At 41.8% G+C, this 16,817-nt stretch overlaps 1 protein-coding gene across 5 annotated transcripts in view; it reads left to right on the plus strand.

Annotated features, from left to right (window-relative positions):
• Window positions 1-16,817, plus strand: part of PLEKHM3 (pleckstrin homology domain containing M3) — a 122,996-nt gene that overhangs the window by 20,079 nt on the left and 86,100 nt on the right. For all 5 annotated transcript variants that reach the window (XR_011680352.1, XM_071434695.1, XM_071434696.1 and 2 more), the window contains 2 exons: window positions 9,482-9,627; window positions 14,282-14,475. Coding sequence is in view for 4 of the 5 variants with exons in the window: in XM_071434695.1 (XP_071290796.1) it covers window positions 9,482-9,627; window positions 14,282-14,475 (340 nt within the window). In the remaining variant the exon portion in view is untranslated. The remainder of the gene's footprint in view (window positions 1-9,481; window positions 9,628-14,281; window positions 14,476-16,817) is intronic.

Here is a 16,817-nt window from a genome sequence, read left to right on the forward strand (position 1 = left end):
GTCTTTTGCTTGATCAGCAGACACAAAAGCTTTTCTCCACATTTCTAACTTCGTTTGACTGCAGAGGGCAGGGCATTACTTGTAATTTGAAAATAATGAATGAACAGACCACTGATTAGCAGTGGAGAGGCAGGGAGTTTATAAACCCTTTTAATTTTGTGGCCATTGTTTATATTTTTGGCCTAGAGAAAAGCTTCTAGGGAAAGGTAGGCGGTTCTCCTGGAGGTCTGTAAGGAGCAAATATCCCCAGGTGCCCTTCACTATCGTTATTTCTTTGTCACCTTTCTATAGATGGGAAAGACAGATGGCCTTTGCCCTTGCCTCCTGTTTTTGCATAGCTCCTGTTCTTTTGATGGCTCTCTTCTGTTTCACCTTTTGTTTTCTTTCCCCCTGTCCTTTATTAAAACAGACATTTTTTCCAGAGAAGTCAATTATGTCTGCCAGGAGCTCTGTTACTTAGACAGCAAGTCCTAATGGATGTGGGAATTTCTGCCTTCAGGAAAATGTGCTCTGCACGCTTTCATTTGTCTGTGTGGCTTTCCTTGCTCCTCTTCTAGGGTGCCTTCTGTCTTTTCCTCCCTGCTTCTCCATGTCTTCTCGCTTGCCAAAACGATAAGTACTGCTATTAGGGCTTGAATGACTTGGCTGGCTGAGCTCATCGCTAGGTGCAGAGAAGCCAGGGTTAGTAAATGTGCTATTTCCTGAGCTTGCAGCCCTGTCAAATGAAGCAGCAGGTGGAGAGCTGTTGTCTTTCAGGGAATCATTCTGCACCGAGTGCTGTGATCCTGTGTGTAGCTGGGGGACAGCCCAGTGCAGCATGCACGGGTCATGCAACCTCTGCTCTCTCTCAGTCCCTGTTGCAGTAAAAATAAAATTCCTTTTTTCCCACCCTTAGTGAAAAGAAAGTATTTCCAAATAGATTGCAAGCCAGCAAGTGTAATTTAAAAACAAAACAAAATAGTCACGTGCAATGTCAACTTTGTTCAACTTCTCAAAAAGCCTTACAGTTGAAACTTCTCGAATACAGATAGTTGAGAAGCATCCTTGAATTTAGCAAATACTGAGTGAGCCAACACTTATTTTGTAGCATGTCACTGAAATAAAAATGCTAGAGGATAAACCTAGAAAATGCAGCACAAAAATAAAATATCATAAGGTCCTTTGGAAGGTTTTTAGCACTCCTGCCACATTTTAGTTCTGAATAACCATTGTTCTCACCTGTCCAGGGTTTTTAGGCTTTTAGGATTGTGCTTTTTCTAAGTGCTGTATTTGTTTTGTGCTTGGTTTCATTTCAATTGATCTCTTTCTTCCAAGGCTTCAGCAGCTTTTTACCTTCCCTGTATTTGAGACTCTGTAAAATCCCCTAGGAATGTTTTGCACTGTAAAGGTTTTATTGTTTAGGTATCTTCACTTTAGGCTTTAGTCTTCTAGTCTTGTATGTGACTTTCAGGCCCTATTTCTATTCATTTAAAAGTAAAACTTCCACTGCTAGCAGTGGGATTTCTAAACCAGCTGAGCAGAAAAATACATGGTCTAAGTTAGTATTTGGAAAATGTACCATGTTTAAACAAGGTCACTGACTTGTAGGGGGAGGAGTGGGGGGAGTGTTTCCAAACAAGGGCGACTGGAATTTGTGTAGCAGGGAGCACTTTATTTGCAGTGGACCTACATGTTTCAAAACACGAGTTTGCTGGGCCACAGTGCTTTGCTGTATGACAGCTCATTTTGGACAAAGATTGGAAGATATCACATACTTGGGTTGATTAAACCTGTTTATCAGTGATCAGTTATTGTCACAGAGGCCATTTAATCTTCATTGATAAGATGAGTTCCTCAGTGCAGTTCTAGGATAGCATGACTAGAGGAAGTGACAGTGAAAACTGTCAGCTTTGCCTGGTAGAAGTTGGGTCCTTCACCCTCCTGGGATTTGGCTGGCACCTCCACAGAGTGAGGTGGAAAAAGTGATTTTCTTCTTCATGGGATTTGGTTTGGAGTTGGCCTGCTGCTGCCTGGAGTGCAGTTTAGGTAAGTACTTGATCAGTTCAATGCCTGTTCTTCGCCCTCATGTGCACTTTGCAATCAACTGGTGTTTAACTGACTTCTTTGTCTCAGCCCTGCAAGAGGAACTGCTCATACAACTGTTTGGGCTGATTAATCTACATATTCCCCCTGGCAGCCTTGAAGGGTACCTTTCCTGCCTCTGTGGGGATAGGTGGCCCCATTGCTCTAATGTGTCCCTGTCAACAACTCTGCAGGCTTTCAGTACGTGCTAATTTATTGTACTATTGTGAGCTCACTTCTGCTGGGTGTGAACGTGTCTCTACTGTAAGCATAGGCTCTTCTTGGCTGTGCCTTGTTTCTTCCTGGCTTGTGGGTGCTAGGTATGAGTTCCGCTACCCCCAAAGAACTCTTGGTTGTCTGGGGACCTTTTTGGTCCACTTGTTGTATGAAACTAGTCTTGAGGGATCTTCTGGCATAGAGTTCAAAGAAAATAATCCCCAAACCAGGCAATCTAAATGTCCAAGTCTCACCTTTGTTGAGATGGAAAAAAGCTACATCTGGACAAAAGGAAGTATTTTTCAGACCTGAAAACTCCCAACACTTATACATCATCCCCATATTCCCCACAGTTCTTTGTTGGAGAACTCAGAGTTTCTTCATGAATTGTGTACAAGAGAGAGCTTTATTTGTTGGGCTAGCATTTTTTAAATTAGTTAAGCCAGCTTTTGCTACTAAAGACCTTTCCTTCCCAGAAAAGGGACAGGCATCTGCACAACACCTTCTCTGCAGTTGCAGTTTATACCAGGTTCCTGAATTGGTTTGGGCCACGGCTGTTAATTTAGTTTCATAAGAAAGCAAAGATTATGTTCCAATGCTGTTTGCTCAGTTTTACTCTTGCTCCATAAAATTGGGATCTACCTGGCTGTTCTAAGAAAAATTTAACAGAGGAGAAGAGGCAGCAGAGATGTGTGCATCTTGGAGGTGTCACAGAAGCCAGCATTACAGGGAGCCCCTCCTAATGCTGCTGTGGGAAAAAAAATCCTGTGAAGTGCACTCTGCATTGTTTGTCATCAGAACATCCTTGCAGATGTGCAGCCCTGAGGGACAAACACTGAAGGAAAATGGCTGCTTTAGGGTCGGTCCACTGCTGCAAAACTGAGGCATTTGTGTGTGTGTTGGCAAGGCTGTCCCTCTTCTGTCACATGCCAAAGCAGTGTATTATTGCAAAACTATTGCATATGGATCAAATCAGGGGCAACATAAAAAAAATTATAGAACAAACCAAAGGCCACCTGCTAGGAAGGGTTTAGATTATAAGTCTGACCTTCTGCAACATCTATAATCTCTGACATGTACCTATGCTGTGTAAAACTGGATAGTTCATGTGCCCAATGCAGTGCTGTGGTAGTGGTGAGTGACCAAGAAGTAATTCAGCCAAATAGCATTGGTAAAAGTATGTAACCACACTTCCTGCACAGTTGTTCCTTCTGTTAAAAGGAGATACAAAACCAGTTGTGTATTCAAACAGAAACAGAGCTGGTTATTCCTAGGTATGCTAATGCTGTATCAAATAAATGAAACTTGGCAAACCAGGTAGCCTTCAGTGTAAGTCAAGGAGTGAGCAGTGCAGGGGTAAGTGGTCTTCAAACTAACTGCAGAGCAGAAATGAAAACTGGGTTAAGTAGAGACTCATGTTGCTAACCTCTTGCTGACCTGGCTGAGAGTGTTGGCAGCAGTGTTTGTTCTGATCACACAAATGGCTGGCCTGCTCTTTGCCCCGTTCTCTGGTCTGCCTTCTCAGTATGTAGAACCAAGTATGAATGTAATTGACTCTATAAGTGGGAATGCCATTATTATTTATGCTTACATTATCTCCTCACTTCTAGCTGGCAGGCAGGCTTCAAGAGCTGGCCCAGAGAGTGTATTCAGTTCCCATTCCTGACCCAAGAGCTGGTGAATTACTGAATCCTACCAATAAGCCATTTCATGGTAGATCCCATTTCCTTCTGTCAGGGAGCACTTCAGAGTCTCAGCAAAGCACCAGATACTGCAGGGAATAATCCTGTAAGGGTATGGGGAAAAGAATACCAGATTAGTTTGAGGTGTATGGTGTTACTCCTCAGCACTGTTGTCCTGCGAACACAGGGAAAGATTTGAAAATGTGAAATAGGAGAATGCAAACTGTCCATGCGCTAAAAGGGTCACAAACAACAGCTTATGTGTAAAGTATGTCTTCAAAGCTGTTTGTAATTTGCTTAGAGCATATTCTCTGGGAAGAATGTAACTTTGCCACCTCTTAGAATTTGACACAAAAGGTAAAAGAACCTATCTTCTGATGAAACTCAAGTGGGGAAATCCAAGCACATAAAAAACTAGTTTCCAAATGTATAGTTTTGTTGCTTGTCATTTGACACAGCTAGGATTTTAGTTCTCGTTTAGTGATGAAATGTTAGTCTTGACTTATATATGTGAAATGCAAGCTTGCTTTGACTTTTAAGTTTTGGGGTTATATTTGCAGGCTTTACTATTGGTTTTACTGGGAAGGCAGACTTTAGCTGTGTTATGTGCAGCATACCTGTATGCTGTCTTCTACAAAGGACATGTACGATACAGGCATGCAGAATGTTGTTTATGCACCCATATGTGCTATCACCTGACTTGTTTCCAATGTGGGAGTTTTTTCTTGATTGTTCATCTTCACAGAGAAAGTCACAGATCTGTGCATTCAGCATGACTGATGTAAAGGGTTTTGGTCACTTCACCTACCCCTAGGCATCTAAATATTGGATGTCTGCACCAATCCAATCTTTGCTGATTGCAGAAAGTCTGGGTGTCTAGGAAATAATTCCTCTCATATGCTTTGGAGAGCTGCTCTGAAGCTGGGTGCCTGTGAGACATCTCCAGTAGGGTGGGATGGGTCACTGTCTGGAGTCACAGCCCAGAGCCATCAAGCCTGCACTGGTAGGCTGTCAGCTGAGCTGGAATGTGTAAGACAAGAAGACAGGCCTTGTACCTTCAAATGGTGCTAAGGAAGATGGAAGGTCTGTTATTTTAGCATTTAGTCCTGAGCTATAGCTGATAGCCAAGGTTTCGATTGACTTGGAACAGTTGGACCATCCTTTGGATGTGTGAACCTTTCCTTATTTCTGGAGAAGCTGATCTAGTTTATAATTCAAGTGGGATGTGTACAGTGCTGACATGATAGGAGTTTTCTATGTTGTTTAGGTAATTATAACTTGATAGGGTCAAACCAACATGGTTTCAACACCGATTTTTTTTTTTTTTTAACTTTAATCTGTTACAGTTTTATTGTCTTTTTTTAAAGTTCATAAGAAGCTCACAGAAAATGTAAGCAAGGTGAGTAGTATCAGACTTTGCTTGGAGGTTTATAAGTTTTAATTATTTAGTTGAAATAAAATTGCTCTGGAAAGTAATGATGGGGAAAGGACAAAATGTAATGCAAACCTGGGTAGGTATAAGAGAGAACTGAGTTGGATTGTTAGTGTATCTTCCTTGTGAATTTGAGTGTTCCCATGGTGGACTGAATTGGAATAGATGCACAGGAATAAAGGTAAGCAACTGAAGTAATTCTCACCTTATTTCTGTTGGTGCTGAGCTGATAGAGCAATGTTGTATGTCTGATCTAACACTGCAAATTTGTTGCTGTGCTCCTTCTGCTTAGTCTGCTTTATGCCTTTATCAAGCTGAAAGCCTTTTGAAGTCTGTGGATCATTTTCTTTTCTTTGTATTGTATGTTGTTTCTAAATGAATTAGCTTCTAAGCTAATCTGTCACAGATTTAATTATAGCACACAATCACAAGGGACTTGCTTTTTCCTGTTACCAAGCAAGGGACTTTATTGAATAAGGAAAACAGTTGTGTACTTGATTCTGATTTGGTCTTTCACTTTCTCTGTTTCACTGTGGAGCTGCTCCAGTCTTTTCTTGCTAAAAGATTAAAGAGAAAGGTATCTGGATAAAAAGGATAGTTGTGTGTGTCTTCCTTGACCACAAGAGTATGCAGCAACCTGAAAGTGGTAGTTTCCATGCTTCAGAGAAGAGGAATTGTATTCAGAGGTCTTGGATTCCTCCTCCATGCTAGTCTACCACCTTAAGTCAAGGAGAGAGTTTTGTTACAACTTTTTAACCTCACCTTCTGTACTGTTTTCTTCCTGAAGGCTTCGCACTTGGACATGAGCCTCTTGATGTTGATACTCCTGCTCTGCTCACAGACATGTTGAGAGAGATTCATCAGTGCCCAAGAGCACTTTCTTGCTGCTATTTTTTCTAACCCCTATTTTCTTTCCTTGATTCCAAGGCTGTTTTGTTGTATTTTCCATGATGAAAGGTTTGGGATGATTCCTTCCCTCTCTTTGCTAGCAGTATACCTTACAGCTACACTTCTTTCCTCTGTAGCTTGCTCTATAACATTCTTTAGGGAGGGATGATCTCTTTGCATTAGGCTCGGGGTTTGCCAGACCTTTGTACAGATGTCATATAGATAATATTCTGTGTAGCATTAGGAATAGGTGAAAGAGATTTGGTGAAAGTTCTGCTGCTTTTTTCTCCCATCCCCTGCATGGTGCTTTCTCTAGTTATGTAGGCAATTAAATGTTTTCTCTGCAAACATGGTCCCTTCCCAAACCCTAAACTGTCTGTTGAATTGTGTTACCCATCTCGGAGGTGGTCAGCTACATCTGATTGTCCTGCTGGGAGAGCTGCTCAGGAGTTTCAAGCCAGGAATCGGTACTAGCTTTGCTTCTGGTAAACATCATGGCAAGTTGATGTACCTGAATGCCCAGGTGCAAGATTAAGCCAATGGCTATTCCTTCTTCCTCTTCTTTGTCTCTCATTCTTGATCTATTTTTTTCCATCTTAAAAAAAAAAACAAAGCATAAGTGGTCTATGCCACAGAAATATGTTTGTCACACTACACCACTTTGAACTGCATAACATCAAAGAAAATCAGTGCTTTGATAACTTGATTTGAAAGGGTTGTAGAAATAGCCATCATTATGAATCACAACAGAGAGGAATGGAAAATATGGTGATTTTCAAACAGCAGAGCTTGGAAAGTAGGGGAAGATGTAAAGTGGATGCCAGTGCCACATCATCTAACAAACCCCAGCTACACAACTGTTATGTAGCTTTGCAGAGCATATTTTCTTGAGGATATGAAGAGGAATGAAAAATACTAGGTGTAAAGAGGAAAATGTGGGCGCAGGAAAGGGTTGTAACAAGGGAGAAAGCAATGTGTACTGCTTGGGTAGAAATTTCTTCCACTTCCTCCTCTTCATAAAACCACCCTTTCTGAAGATGAAGGGCATCCAAGATTGCTTGCTGAGACTCTCCTCACCCTGAGAGGAGACTTCAGTTCTTAGGGGTTGGATATAGGGAAGAGGAGAGAAGACCCCCAGCGTTTCTGTGCTTTGTCGCTCCTTTCCTGAGAAAACTCTCTCCATGGACTGGAATGAGTTTCTGGCTCTAGGAGGCTGCAAGAAATTAGACCTTAAAGTGATTTTCTCAACTGCAAATGTTTTAATCTAGAATTTTGGCAGTTCAAATTGGACTTTTGCTTATTCTTACCTTCAGTCTAACAGACAGGAGTTAGGGCATTAAGACAAGGTAGCAGCCAGTGGAATGCATGGTGCTAGTTAGATGAAATCAGTATGTCCTGTCCCATCCTCATCCCCAGACTTGTAAGTCTTGGGTAGTGTGGAATGTTTAGAAGGTTTCAGTGACATTGACTTGAGAGACTATTTGCATTCAGACACAGCTTTTATCACTAGAACTCATTAATACTTATGCTCTGGTCTTATCTTATGAAGAGTAAAGGAGAAGATATGAACATAATTATCTCTTTTATCAACTGACCAGTTCATATGTTTACTTCTTCCAAGAGGGCAGGGGAAGAAGGAGATTGAAACAGGACGTGTCTCATACTGATTTACTTGGTAGTGTGTATTGCAGAGAATCAGTGGCCAAATGGCTCTGGAGTGTGAGAGAGGCAGAAATGAGGCAATTGTGTTGGTTAGGTTATTCTAATGATTTTTTTTAGAGCAGGGGGGACATGGTGACATCATTTGATGTGGGAAAGGAGGAGCTCAGTTTATGCCTAGAATAGCTGACCTGCAATCTTTTCTCAAATCAATGTAACTTCTACTGAGAGAAAAGATGCTTTCAGCTGGAGAAGTCACATAATTACACTAAATGAAATTAATTATATTGACAAAAGCAATCGGTCAGTTGACTTCTATTTGAAAAACTCTTGTTTAACCAATGCTTTTGCAGTAAAAGTGATGTAGAAAGATTCTGCTACTCAGTATTTCTAACCAGCTGCAGCAGAAACCATCTGAGCATACAGCATGTGCCAGAGTGGAGCTCTGGTGCTCTGGCTGAAACTGTAAATATCATGTGGGGACACTGGCATTTGAAGGACAAGCAGAAATTCTGTCTGAGCTGTGTCTAGAGGTGTTGTTAACAACCACAGACATCTTGATGTACCTTACCCAAACATTTTTAGCCTCACTTCCTGAGCAGATTGTTTAATGTGACTATGCTGTCTGTCTTCAGCCATCCACTCTAGTATCATATGAACCTTTTGGCTCATTTTAGTCACCATTGAAAGACAGAAGTGTCAAGTACGTTGAGTTTTTGGGTTTTGTGAAAACAGGTGGTCAGATGAAGGAGATGTCTGCATTAGTTCTTTCCAACCAAAGCAGCAGCTTTTGAATACATTGTTTTTCCCCAGGGGCTCCACGCAAGAGGGCATGGAAAGAGGCAAGGGATCTAGCTGTGAAAAAAGTGTCAGGCAGACCTCAGACCTTGTAAGACACAGAGTAATGCAATTGTAAGGAAATAAACCCTGCTGGGAACTGAGCTGTGTCACTACTGCTAGTCAAGAACTACTCATTCTCAGTGTGACTGCTGCTCAGTTATTATTCATGATCTGACTGGTTTGCCTTGGCTGTGCTAATTCTGTGGCTGAATCTTACCTGCCAAGTCAGCATCCCTTCTGGCTGTCAGCAGGAGCTGGCTTGCACCCCTGCAGGCAGGCAGTGCTGGCCCATTCTCTTGTGGGGAAAATGGGAGCTCTCTGGAGCAAGCATACAGTAGAATGTGGCCTGTCTAAGCTTCAGGCCATGGTTTTCAGATGGCCATGGCTTTTGAATGCCCAGTGTCTCACAAGCAAGTCTTCTGCCTTTGTTTCTTGACAAGTGCTAGGTATCTTTTGACTGCTGTTTGAACTCTTTGTCACAGATGCCCAAGTTAGTGTGTGCTTTTTCAGTGCTAGTCCAAGAATACTGATACTTATTTCTCGATTTTTTTTTTTTTTTATGGAGTGAGAAATGTCTCTAGGGTGCAATAAATAAAATATTAAAAGGATCTCAAATGGAGGAATACTTTTCTGACTCCATCTTGAAGGTGTATGTCTGGCTTGGTGTACAAACCCAGACTTTTGATCCTCTTTTTTTCTCTAGGCTGTCAGCGCTCCATAGGTTTGTCCAATGGGAAGGCCAAGGTGTGCAGCTACAGTGGATGGTATTACTGCAGCACCTGCCATGTGGATGACAACTTCCTTATCCCCGCACGGCTGGTTCATAACTGGGACACTTCCAAATACAAGGTAATCTCCCTGCAGGTGGAGTGCTAGCAAGTGAACTGCATTGCTGATGGAAACACAACAGCCTGAAGGCTGCAGGCACTGACTGCTAATACTGTTTCCTTTCTCCCTGTTGACAAAATGAGCCTCACTCTCTCAACAAGACATGTTTTCATCACAGTTTCCTTGGCCAGATCTAAGCCATGCTCCTCCTTCCTGGTGGCATCTTTTTCATCATTGCTTATCTGGCTGTTCAAGGGACAGGTAGCACACAACAGCAGCTCTAATTCTTGCAGTTATTGGAGCCTTGAGGAGTACCTGTTTCATGACCACCAGGTACTAAAGATTGGCACTGCTTACTGAATCCACTAAATTGTGGAAATACCTATAGGAAACTGGCTTACCAAATGCAATGTTTGTGAGGCCCAGTATGTCCTGTCTCTTGGTATGAGCATTTTGAGGACACTAGAAGGACATTGCTGCAGCACTTGATTGAACCAAATAGATGAAAGTAACACAACAAGAAAATTCTGCAGTTATTCACTTGCCACACAAGAGCTTTTCTAAAACTTTTATAATCTGCTATTTGTTGCTGCCTCCGTGGCTGGTTGCTAGATAGGGGCACTGATTACATGCCTCAAAGCATTATACCAGCAAACACAGTAACAGTGTTGTTTTGCCATCTCAGGCAGTATATGCTGAAAGAATAACAAACACATAAGGAATCCAGACCATGCTAGAGCTTCAGACCTAGCAGCCACTGTTAGGAGAGGCTGTTTGATGTTTTGTGTCTGCAAATATTATTATTATTATTATGTGCTATTTGAAAAGGAAAAAAATAACCAGTAAATGCCCTATTAGGGGAAAAGCAGGTCTCTTGAAGAAAATTTGTCATATGGGGAGATTATTAAAAGGTAGCCAGAGCTTGCTATCATGAAAATTATAGTCTTGCTCTGTGAAATGCAAGATTCTTCAAAGTTGCAAAGCTCCAAGGTGTGGAGACAAAAAGCCCTCCTATGCCTAGAAGTTAGGAATATTTAAAAGTTCTTTTTTTGGATGCTTTTACCAAGGACTAAACTTGCTACCACATGTTAGTATAAGCAGACCTGATATGGGGCTAGTGGATGGTAAGGCAAAGGCCTCGTATCAAGCTGTCAGTAATACTGCCAAGAAAATTAGCTGGGTTTTTTTCTAAACCTGCAGCATAAAAACTATGCTCTAACCTGTTTCCTGTGGTAGAGGCATCTGAGGCACCAAAAGAAGCAGGACTTTAAAGCTTAAGCATTCATTGAAAACTTAATCTATTGTCATCTCACTGTAGTAGTGAGAAATTTTGTTTTGCACTTTTTGTAGACAGAACAGGTATGAGATGTCTTGGGAACACAAGCAAATTCTGTGCAGCGGCTTTACCTGTCTTTGTGTGAAAGTGCTCAGAGAGGTGAATTTAAGAAAGGAACACAACCCCTGAGGTAGGGGAAAACAACATCATCCCCAACTATTAGAGCAGGAGCGAAGGCAGGGAGGGAAGGTGAAGATAAGCACACTGCCCTGCCCTTTGTAGGTAGCACAGCACTGCCTGAAAGTGGAACTTCTGCAGAGGGGGACGTGCTCCTGGCTGTACTTCAGGCTGCACACCCCAAAGAGGTCCTGCAGGAAATAAGCACATACCACGTTTGATGGTTAGGACTGAGAGAGGGCTCCAGGATTCAGAAGCTTCTTTGTTTTACACAGTCTGAAATGTCTGTCAGTCCACCAAATTGGAAGCAAAATTGAATGAAGAGTTTGCAAACCTACATTTCTTTCCACTGCCACCTATTCCCCACCTCCTCAGGTGTTTTGGGATCTGTCCTGTTTCTGGTAAAGCAAGCATCAAAAAGTACTGTAGGACATGAGCTTTTACAGTGGAACTGTACATGGTTCTCTTTTTATGTTACATAAGCTCAGCAGCTGTAAAATAAGCTGTGGCATCAATTTAGTTTGGAAATTGAGAGGTTCTTGTCTGGTTTTGGCAAGACAGGTCATGAAAATCAGAAAGAATGAACCTCTCTAGAGCTGTCTCTTCCCAATACCCAGGATCCTGAAAAACAACAATGCACTTAACATCTGGTAGCACATGGGTAGGAAAAGAGAAATATCTTGGCTGCAGTAGAAGCTCTTTGAAAGGACTTGGCAGTTAGACATGTTTCTTCTGTCAAACCAAAGCTGCAGCTCAGTGCCCAGGTTTGCTTTTTTCCCCATGTCTCCTACTGTTTTCATATTTGTATTTTTCATGTGTTTGTGTGAAGGCAAAAGAAAAGAGGCAGTTTTGTGAACACTCTTTCTTCCTTTTGCTTAGGCCAAGTGTTTTCCCTGTTTGCATGCAAAGCCCATTAAATATTGCAGTTTTTTCAGGTGGCTTTCAGCCTGCACAAAACGCCAGACAAACACAGTAGGAAATTAACTCCCTGTGCCAGAAGGTTTCAGGAGAAACTGACTTAAAGTAAATTGAATTTTGAACTGTAAGTTTGCAGTCTTTAGAAAGGAAAGGTCTGGAAATGTTAGCGTCCATCCTTTTATGACATTTAAAGCTGAAAGCCTGTTGCACTTTGCATCTTCTCACTTCTCGCTGATTTAATAGGATTGTTTTACTGCCCAGTAAAACTGGGGGACTGTGAGTATGCTAGGATGTATACTAAAGTATTGAATTACTGTGACTGCCCAACCCTTCCTGTTTCAAGACTGTGTTTCAGCCTCTTGTAACATTGCTATGTTTGGCAATGTGAGTTACTGTTTTACAAGATATGTGTGCCTGTGTCAGCCGTGCAGAGTGGACTGACACCTATCTGTCAGCCAATGATGCTGGGCAGAGCTGCCTTTCCTGCAATCAGCACTCCATGGGTGCATTTTATTGGCAAGAAGAGGGGAAGGTTTGCTTTGCCCTTCTCTCCTTAAATGCTGCATTCAGACCATGCAGCACCACAGTAGTGCTTGGTCACCATAGTGCAGGCATGTGGCAGAGTCACTCTGGGGACCTCAGTTGTGGCATCTCTTTGTTTCTATGCTCCTGATGCTTCAGGAGAGATGCCCAACGTGGGGTTCAGGTGTGCACAGGTGTGAGTGCAGTATTTGGACAGGAACCACCCCCCAGTTCCCAAGACAGCAGGGCAGGTGGGTGAGGAGCCCATCACTTTGACAGAGGCTTAAAGCAAGGAGATAGACAAAGACAGAACTGAGCACCTGATCCTCCTGGTGGGAGGAGCTGGTCACTGTGCCAGGCATTCACACACCTCCTCAGGAATCATGGAATATGTCCTTTAATTTGCTCATTGGTGGAAGAGGACTAATAATTACATAGATAGGGAAGTTGCCAAGGGATTGCTGAGATATTGTAGTCAGATAGTTATTGATTGTAAAAGCAGATTGTTTAACTGCAGTTTTTTAATGCACTGCAATAAGCATAATAAAATATCAGTGTTGCTAGGGTTAAAAAGCTTGATAAGTTTGGAGTTTATAGAATTTTGTTCTACAAAATCTGAGGTGCTTTTGTTGTAACATTAGCTCTGATTCCACTCAGATGTCACAGTTCTTTGTACATGCAGGATATTAAAAAAAAAAGAAATTAGTGGGGTGCTTAATGTAAATAGGTGGGATATTTAATACAGCTTCAGGACCTGGGAAACGTGTGGAGTTATGGTCTGCTATATTTAAAATGGCACATCTTGTTATCTGTGTAGTTGTTGGTGGAAGGCTGGCCTTGGCATATTTCTTAGATTTGTATTAAATGTTGTGAAAAGGTTACATCTGGGGCTTGCTTCCCCTGTCAGTAGCTAGTTACTGGTGCTGGTTTTGGAAGTGGTGCTATTTATAAGGATGTGTATTGTTCTTACCTACAGCCCCAGAAGGGAAATAACTTCCTAAATCTCAAGAGGCTGTAGCATGTGTGCCCTTTCTACTTTTGTTAGCCTAACTCATCCCTCCCTTGTCTCAGTGTAAACATTGACTTAGAGGTCCAGGAGGACTAATTGAATAGTGGAACCAGTAATATTTCTGTAGCAGAGTTTCAGGTGATTTGCAGCTCATTTCATGTAATCCTATCTTCTCTTTTCCAGCTGTGATAAAATGCAGAAATCAGGAATGAGAGGGAATTTGGCCTTTTCACTTAAGGAACAAGAGTCCCTTCATTTATCGAGATTACAGTAGCTTTTTGCAGGTGGAGATAAAACAGGGCACTATCATGAAAAATACATGAAAAACTTTTTGCAGATGGAACTTTGGGAGTAATACCAGTAAGATTCAGTTTTATTTATCTGTATTTTAAAAAGCACAACAACTTGCCTTTTGCCAAAAAGAAAGCAGCGAACAAACAGAAAAATATTACCAGGGAAGAAACTGGTTGTTCAGATTTTACACTTTAAAAAAATCTAGTAAGCTATGTTACTGTGCAGCAAAAGCATATGTGACTGCAGATATCACTGTACTTTGGGTAAGTAGCTATCTCATACATTCAGTTTTGAAGGGCTTGAAGAAGTTTGACTTGGCTATAAGCAGAGAGAGTTGGATCTCTCTCAACTCTGTCTCCATTTTTAATTGGTAACAGACTAAGTTTTTAGATGCATAGAATAGCTGACACATCACAGAGGGGGAAATGTGCTTAAAAAGAGTTTGGAAAAAAGCCTAACTAAACTGCTTTATTTTTTAGGTGTCAAAGCAAGCCAAAGAGTTCCTGGAATATGTTTATGAGGAGCCATTAATTGATATCCAGCAGGAAAATCCCATGTTGTACAATCATGCTGAACCTCTGGCAACTGTTGTCCGCCTGAGACAGCAGCTGAAATCCCTGCGAGCCTACTTGTTTAGCTGCAGGGCAGCAGTGGCTGAGGATCTGCGGAGAAGGTAAGAGCCACAGCCAGCCTGCAGCACAGGGATGCCATGTTCCTTGGCATGTTGTCTCTCCTGCTGCCTGTTTTGTTTTCCCTTGCACTCTGGTTCTGAAGGCATTACCCATTTAGAAAGGTGTTGTGCTATATCTGACTTCCCTGGGAAGCTGGGTTATCCTCTGCCAAAGAAAGTGATGTTTTAGGGTCTGAATATCTGAAGTTGTTCTTGACAGCTATTAGCCCTGGGGCATCACACATTGTGGTGAGCATCTTTTGCTCCTCCTCAGACTTTCTGGCTGTGTGTGAGTATTTTCAGTCAGATCTGCTAACTCATGCCCCCTGCCATGGCATCACAGTGAGGTAATCACTACTGGTATCTTTGAAATCTTTGTCACATTGTGACAAAGCATGAGGGGGGCCAGAGTCTTTCCAGCACCTCTGCTCTCCTCTGTGGTATGACCTTGCCAAAGGCAGAGGTCAGATGCAGTCCCCTAGCACCTGACCCAGCACATGATTTATGCTGGTCTCTTGCTCAGCCACTATCCATGAGATGGCTGCACTGAATGTTTTGTTTATTGGCAAATACATGGTCACAGCAAGCAAAAGGTGTTTCATATTGAGTTTGCTGTGGTGAAAACAGGAGTTTTATAAAAGGTGAACTTCATTTTAGACTTCATCTTAGTCCATTCAGCTGCTACTGCATTTTTCTAACAAGGTAAAAATGAATAATTTTCTTAAAACTGTCAAGCCACTGTTGTGGTCTTAAAAAGGCCACAAGTAGTTCTTGGTGTGGATCTCCAAAAGAAATGTGTCTGCCCGTGCCATACTGTGAAGTGAGTGGCTCCTGGGCACATGCAGCTGACCTGATGGATCTGTAAGCATTTTGTACCCCAGTTTTTAAGACAAGACTTCAAGTAGGAAAGCCACTGCTTTGAAATGGTAAGCTGCCAAAGGGCAAGGAAGAAGATGACATCAGTGACTGTGTTTTGAACACGGTGTTCTAGGGACCTGAATTCTTTGGAAGGGAGAGGAGACTGAACTAGTGTCTTTATCCCAGGTAAGGAGAGCTGGGCTGCTTTTGGATACATAACCTGTGTCATTGCTTTGATGAACTACCTAGAACAAGTAGGAGAAGAATACAGCAACAGGTTTATGGAGAGCATTGCACTGTGGGTTAATATGTGATTGTGTGTTACTACTCAATTCCTGTTATTTGCTAGGGCAGCTTACAGCATTTTAAAAATTAGCATGGTTTTCTTTTACTCCAGAGGATGGTATTTTCTTGCAGAGCTGGTTTTCTATGCCATTCTCTTCAATAAAACTGAAGAGAAAAGAAGATTTTTGAAGGTTGTTCAGAAGAAGTAGAAGAAAGAAAATTATGCTTTCTGATTAGTATTGAAAAAAGTAATTATCTTATTAAAATAGGCAGAAGGAGGCAAGGAATTCAATGGACTTGGGTAAGACAGTAAAAGAAGAGTGTTCAAAGGAGGCCTAGCATAGCAATCAATTAACTAGAGGTAAAAAAAAGGATCAGGGAAAGCCAGGAGAAGGAGTTTCAAACAAGGAAGAAATCTCACGAAATTGTGTTAATGAAAAAATCAGGACAAAAGAGGAATAACCCAAAATCTGCCTCCAAAATGAAGAAATGACAATTGCTAAGGAAATAGAAGAGGGAGTGGACAAAAATGTATCACAGAAATGTGAGCATGCTCTTTTGGAGCAGAGAGGAGAGAGAAGACATCCCTGTGTCAAAATGAAACGACTAGAAGGAGAAACTGGGAAACAAAAATGCTCCTGATACTCCTTTTTCTTATTCTTCACACCATCTCCAGTTAAAGCTGTGTGGTGAAGAGAAGGGCCCCAGCCCAAGAAAGGTTTGGTTTTATACTGGGGAAGCATCTCCAGTTGGATAGGACTTGCTACAAGTGTAAAGGAATGTGCACACCTTAGAGTCTGCCTCCTTCTTGGTTTGTGAAGTCTCCATTGAGGTGAATTTGGTGCTCAGTTGTTTCCTCAGATGTCACCTAAGAGATGTGCAGAGATGAGAAGAAGGAAGTTCTTTTCCCATAAAGATTTATTCCTTGCACAAAATGCTCCCAATGGCTTTGCTGCCTTCATCCAGTATCCCAGTGTGCAGATGTTCACTACCAATGTGATGACTTTATAGAGCACAGCTGGAAAGTAAACAAAGAAAATATGTGATTTTAAATTTTCTTTTGGCTCATTCCAGGGGCAAGTTGCAAGAAAAGGAGGAGTTTAAACATATATGGTGAGACAGCATTCCTAAATTTAGTACTGTTTCCTAATTAAAAGTGAAAGATGGAGAGAGAGAATCCAGTTATCTGTCCTCCTCTAAAA

This window comes from Agelaius tricolor, unplaced genomic scaffold (genome assembly GCF_023055355.1).
Source record: "Agelaius tricolor isolate 1412-34295 unplaced genomic scaffold, bAgeTri1.0.p SCAF_10, whole genome shotgun sequence".
In the NCBI taxonomy this organism is placed as follows: Eukaryota; Metazoa; Chordata; class Aves; order Passeriformes; family Icteridae; genus Agelaius; species Agelaius tricolor.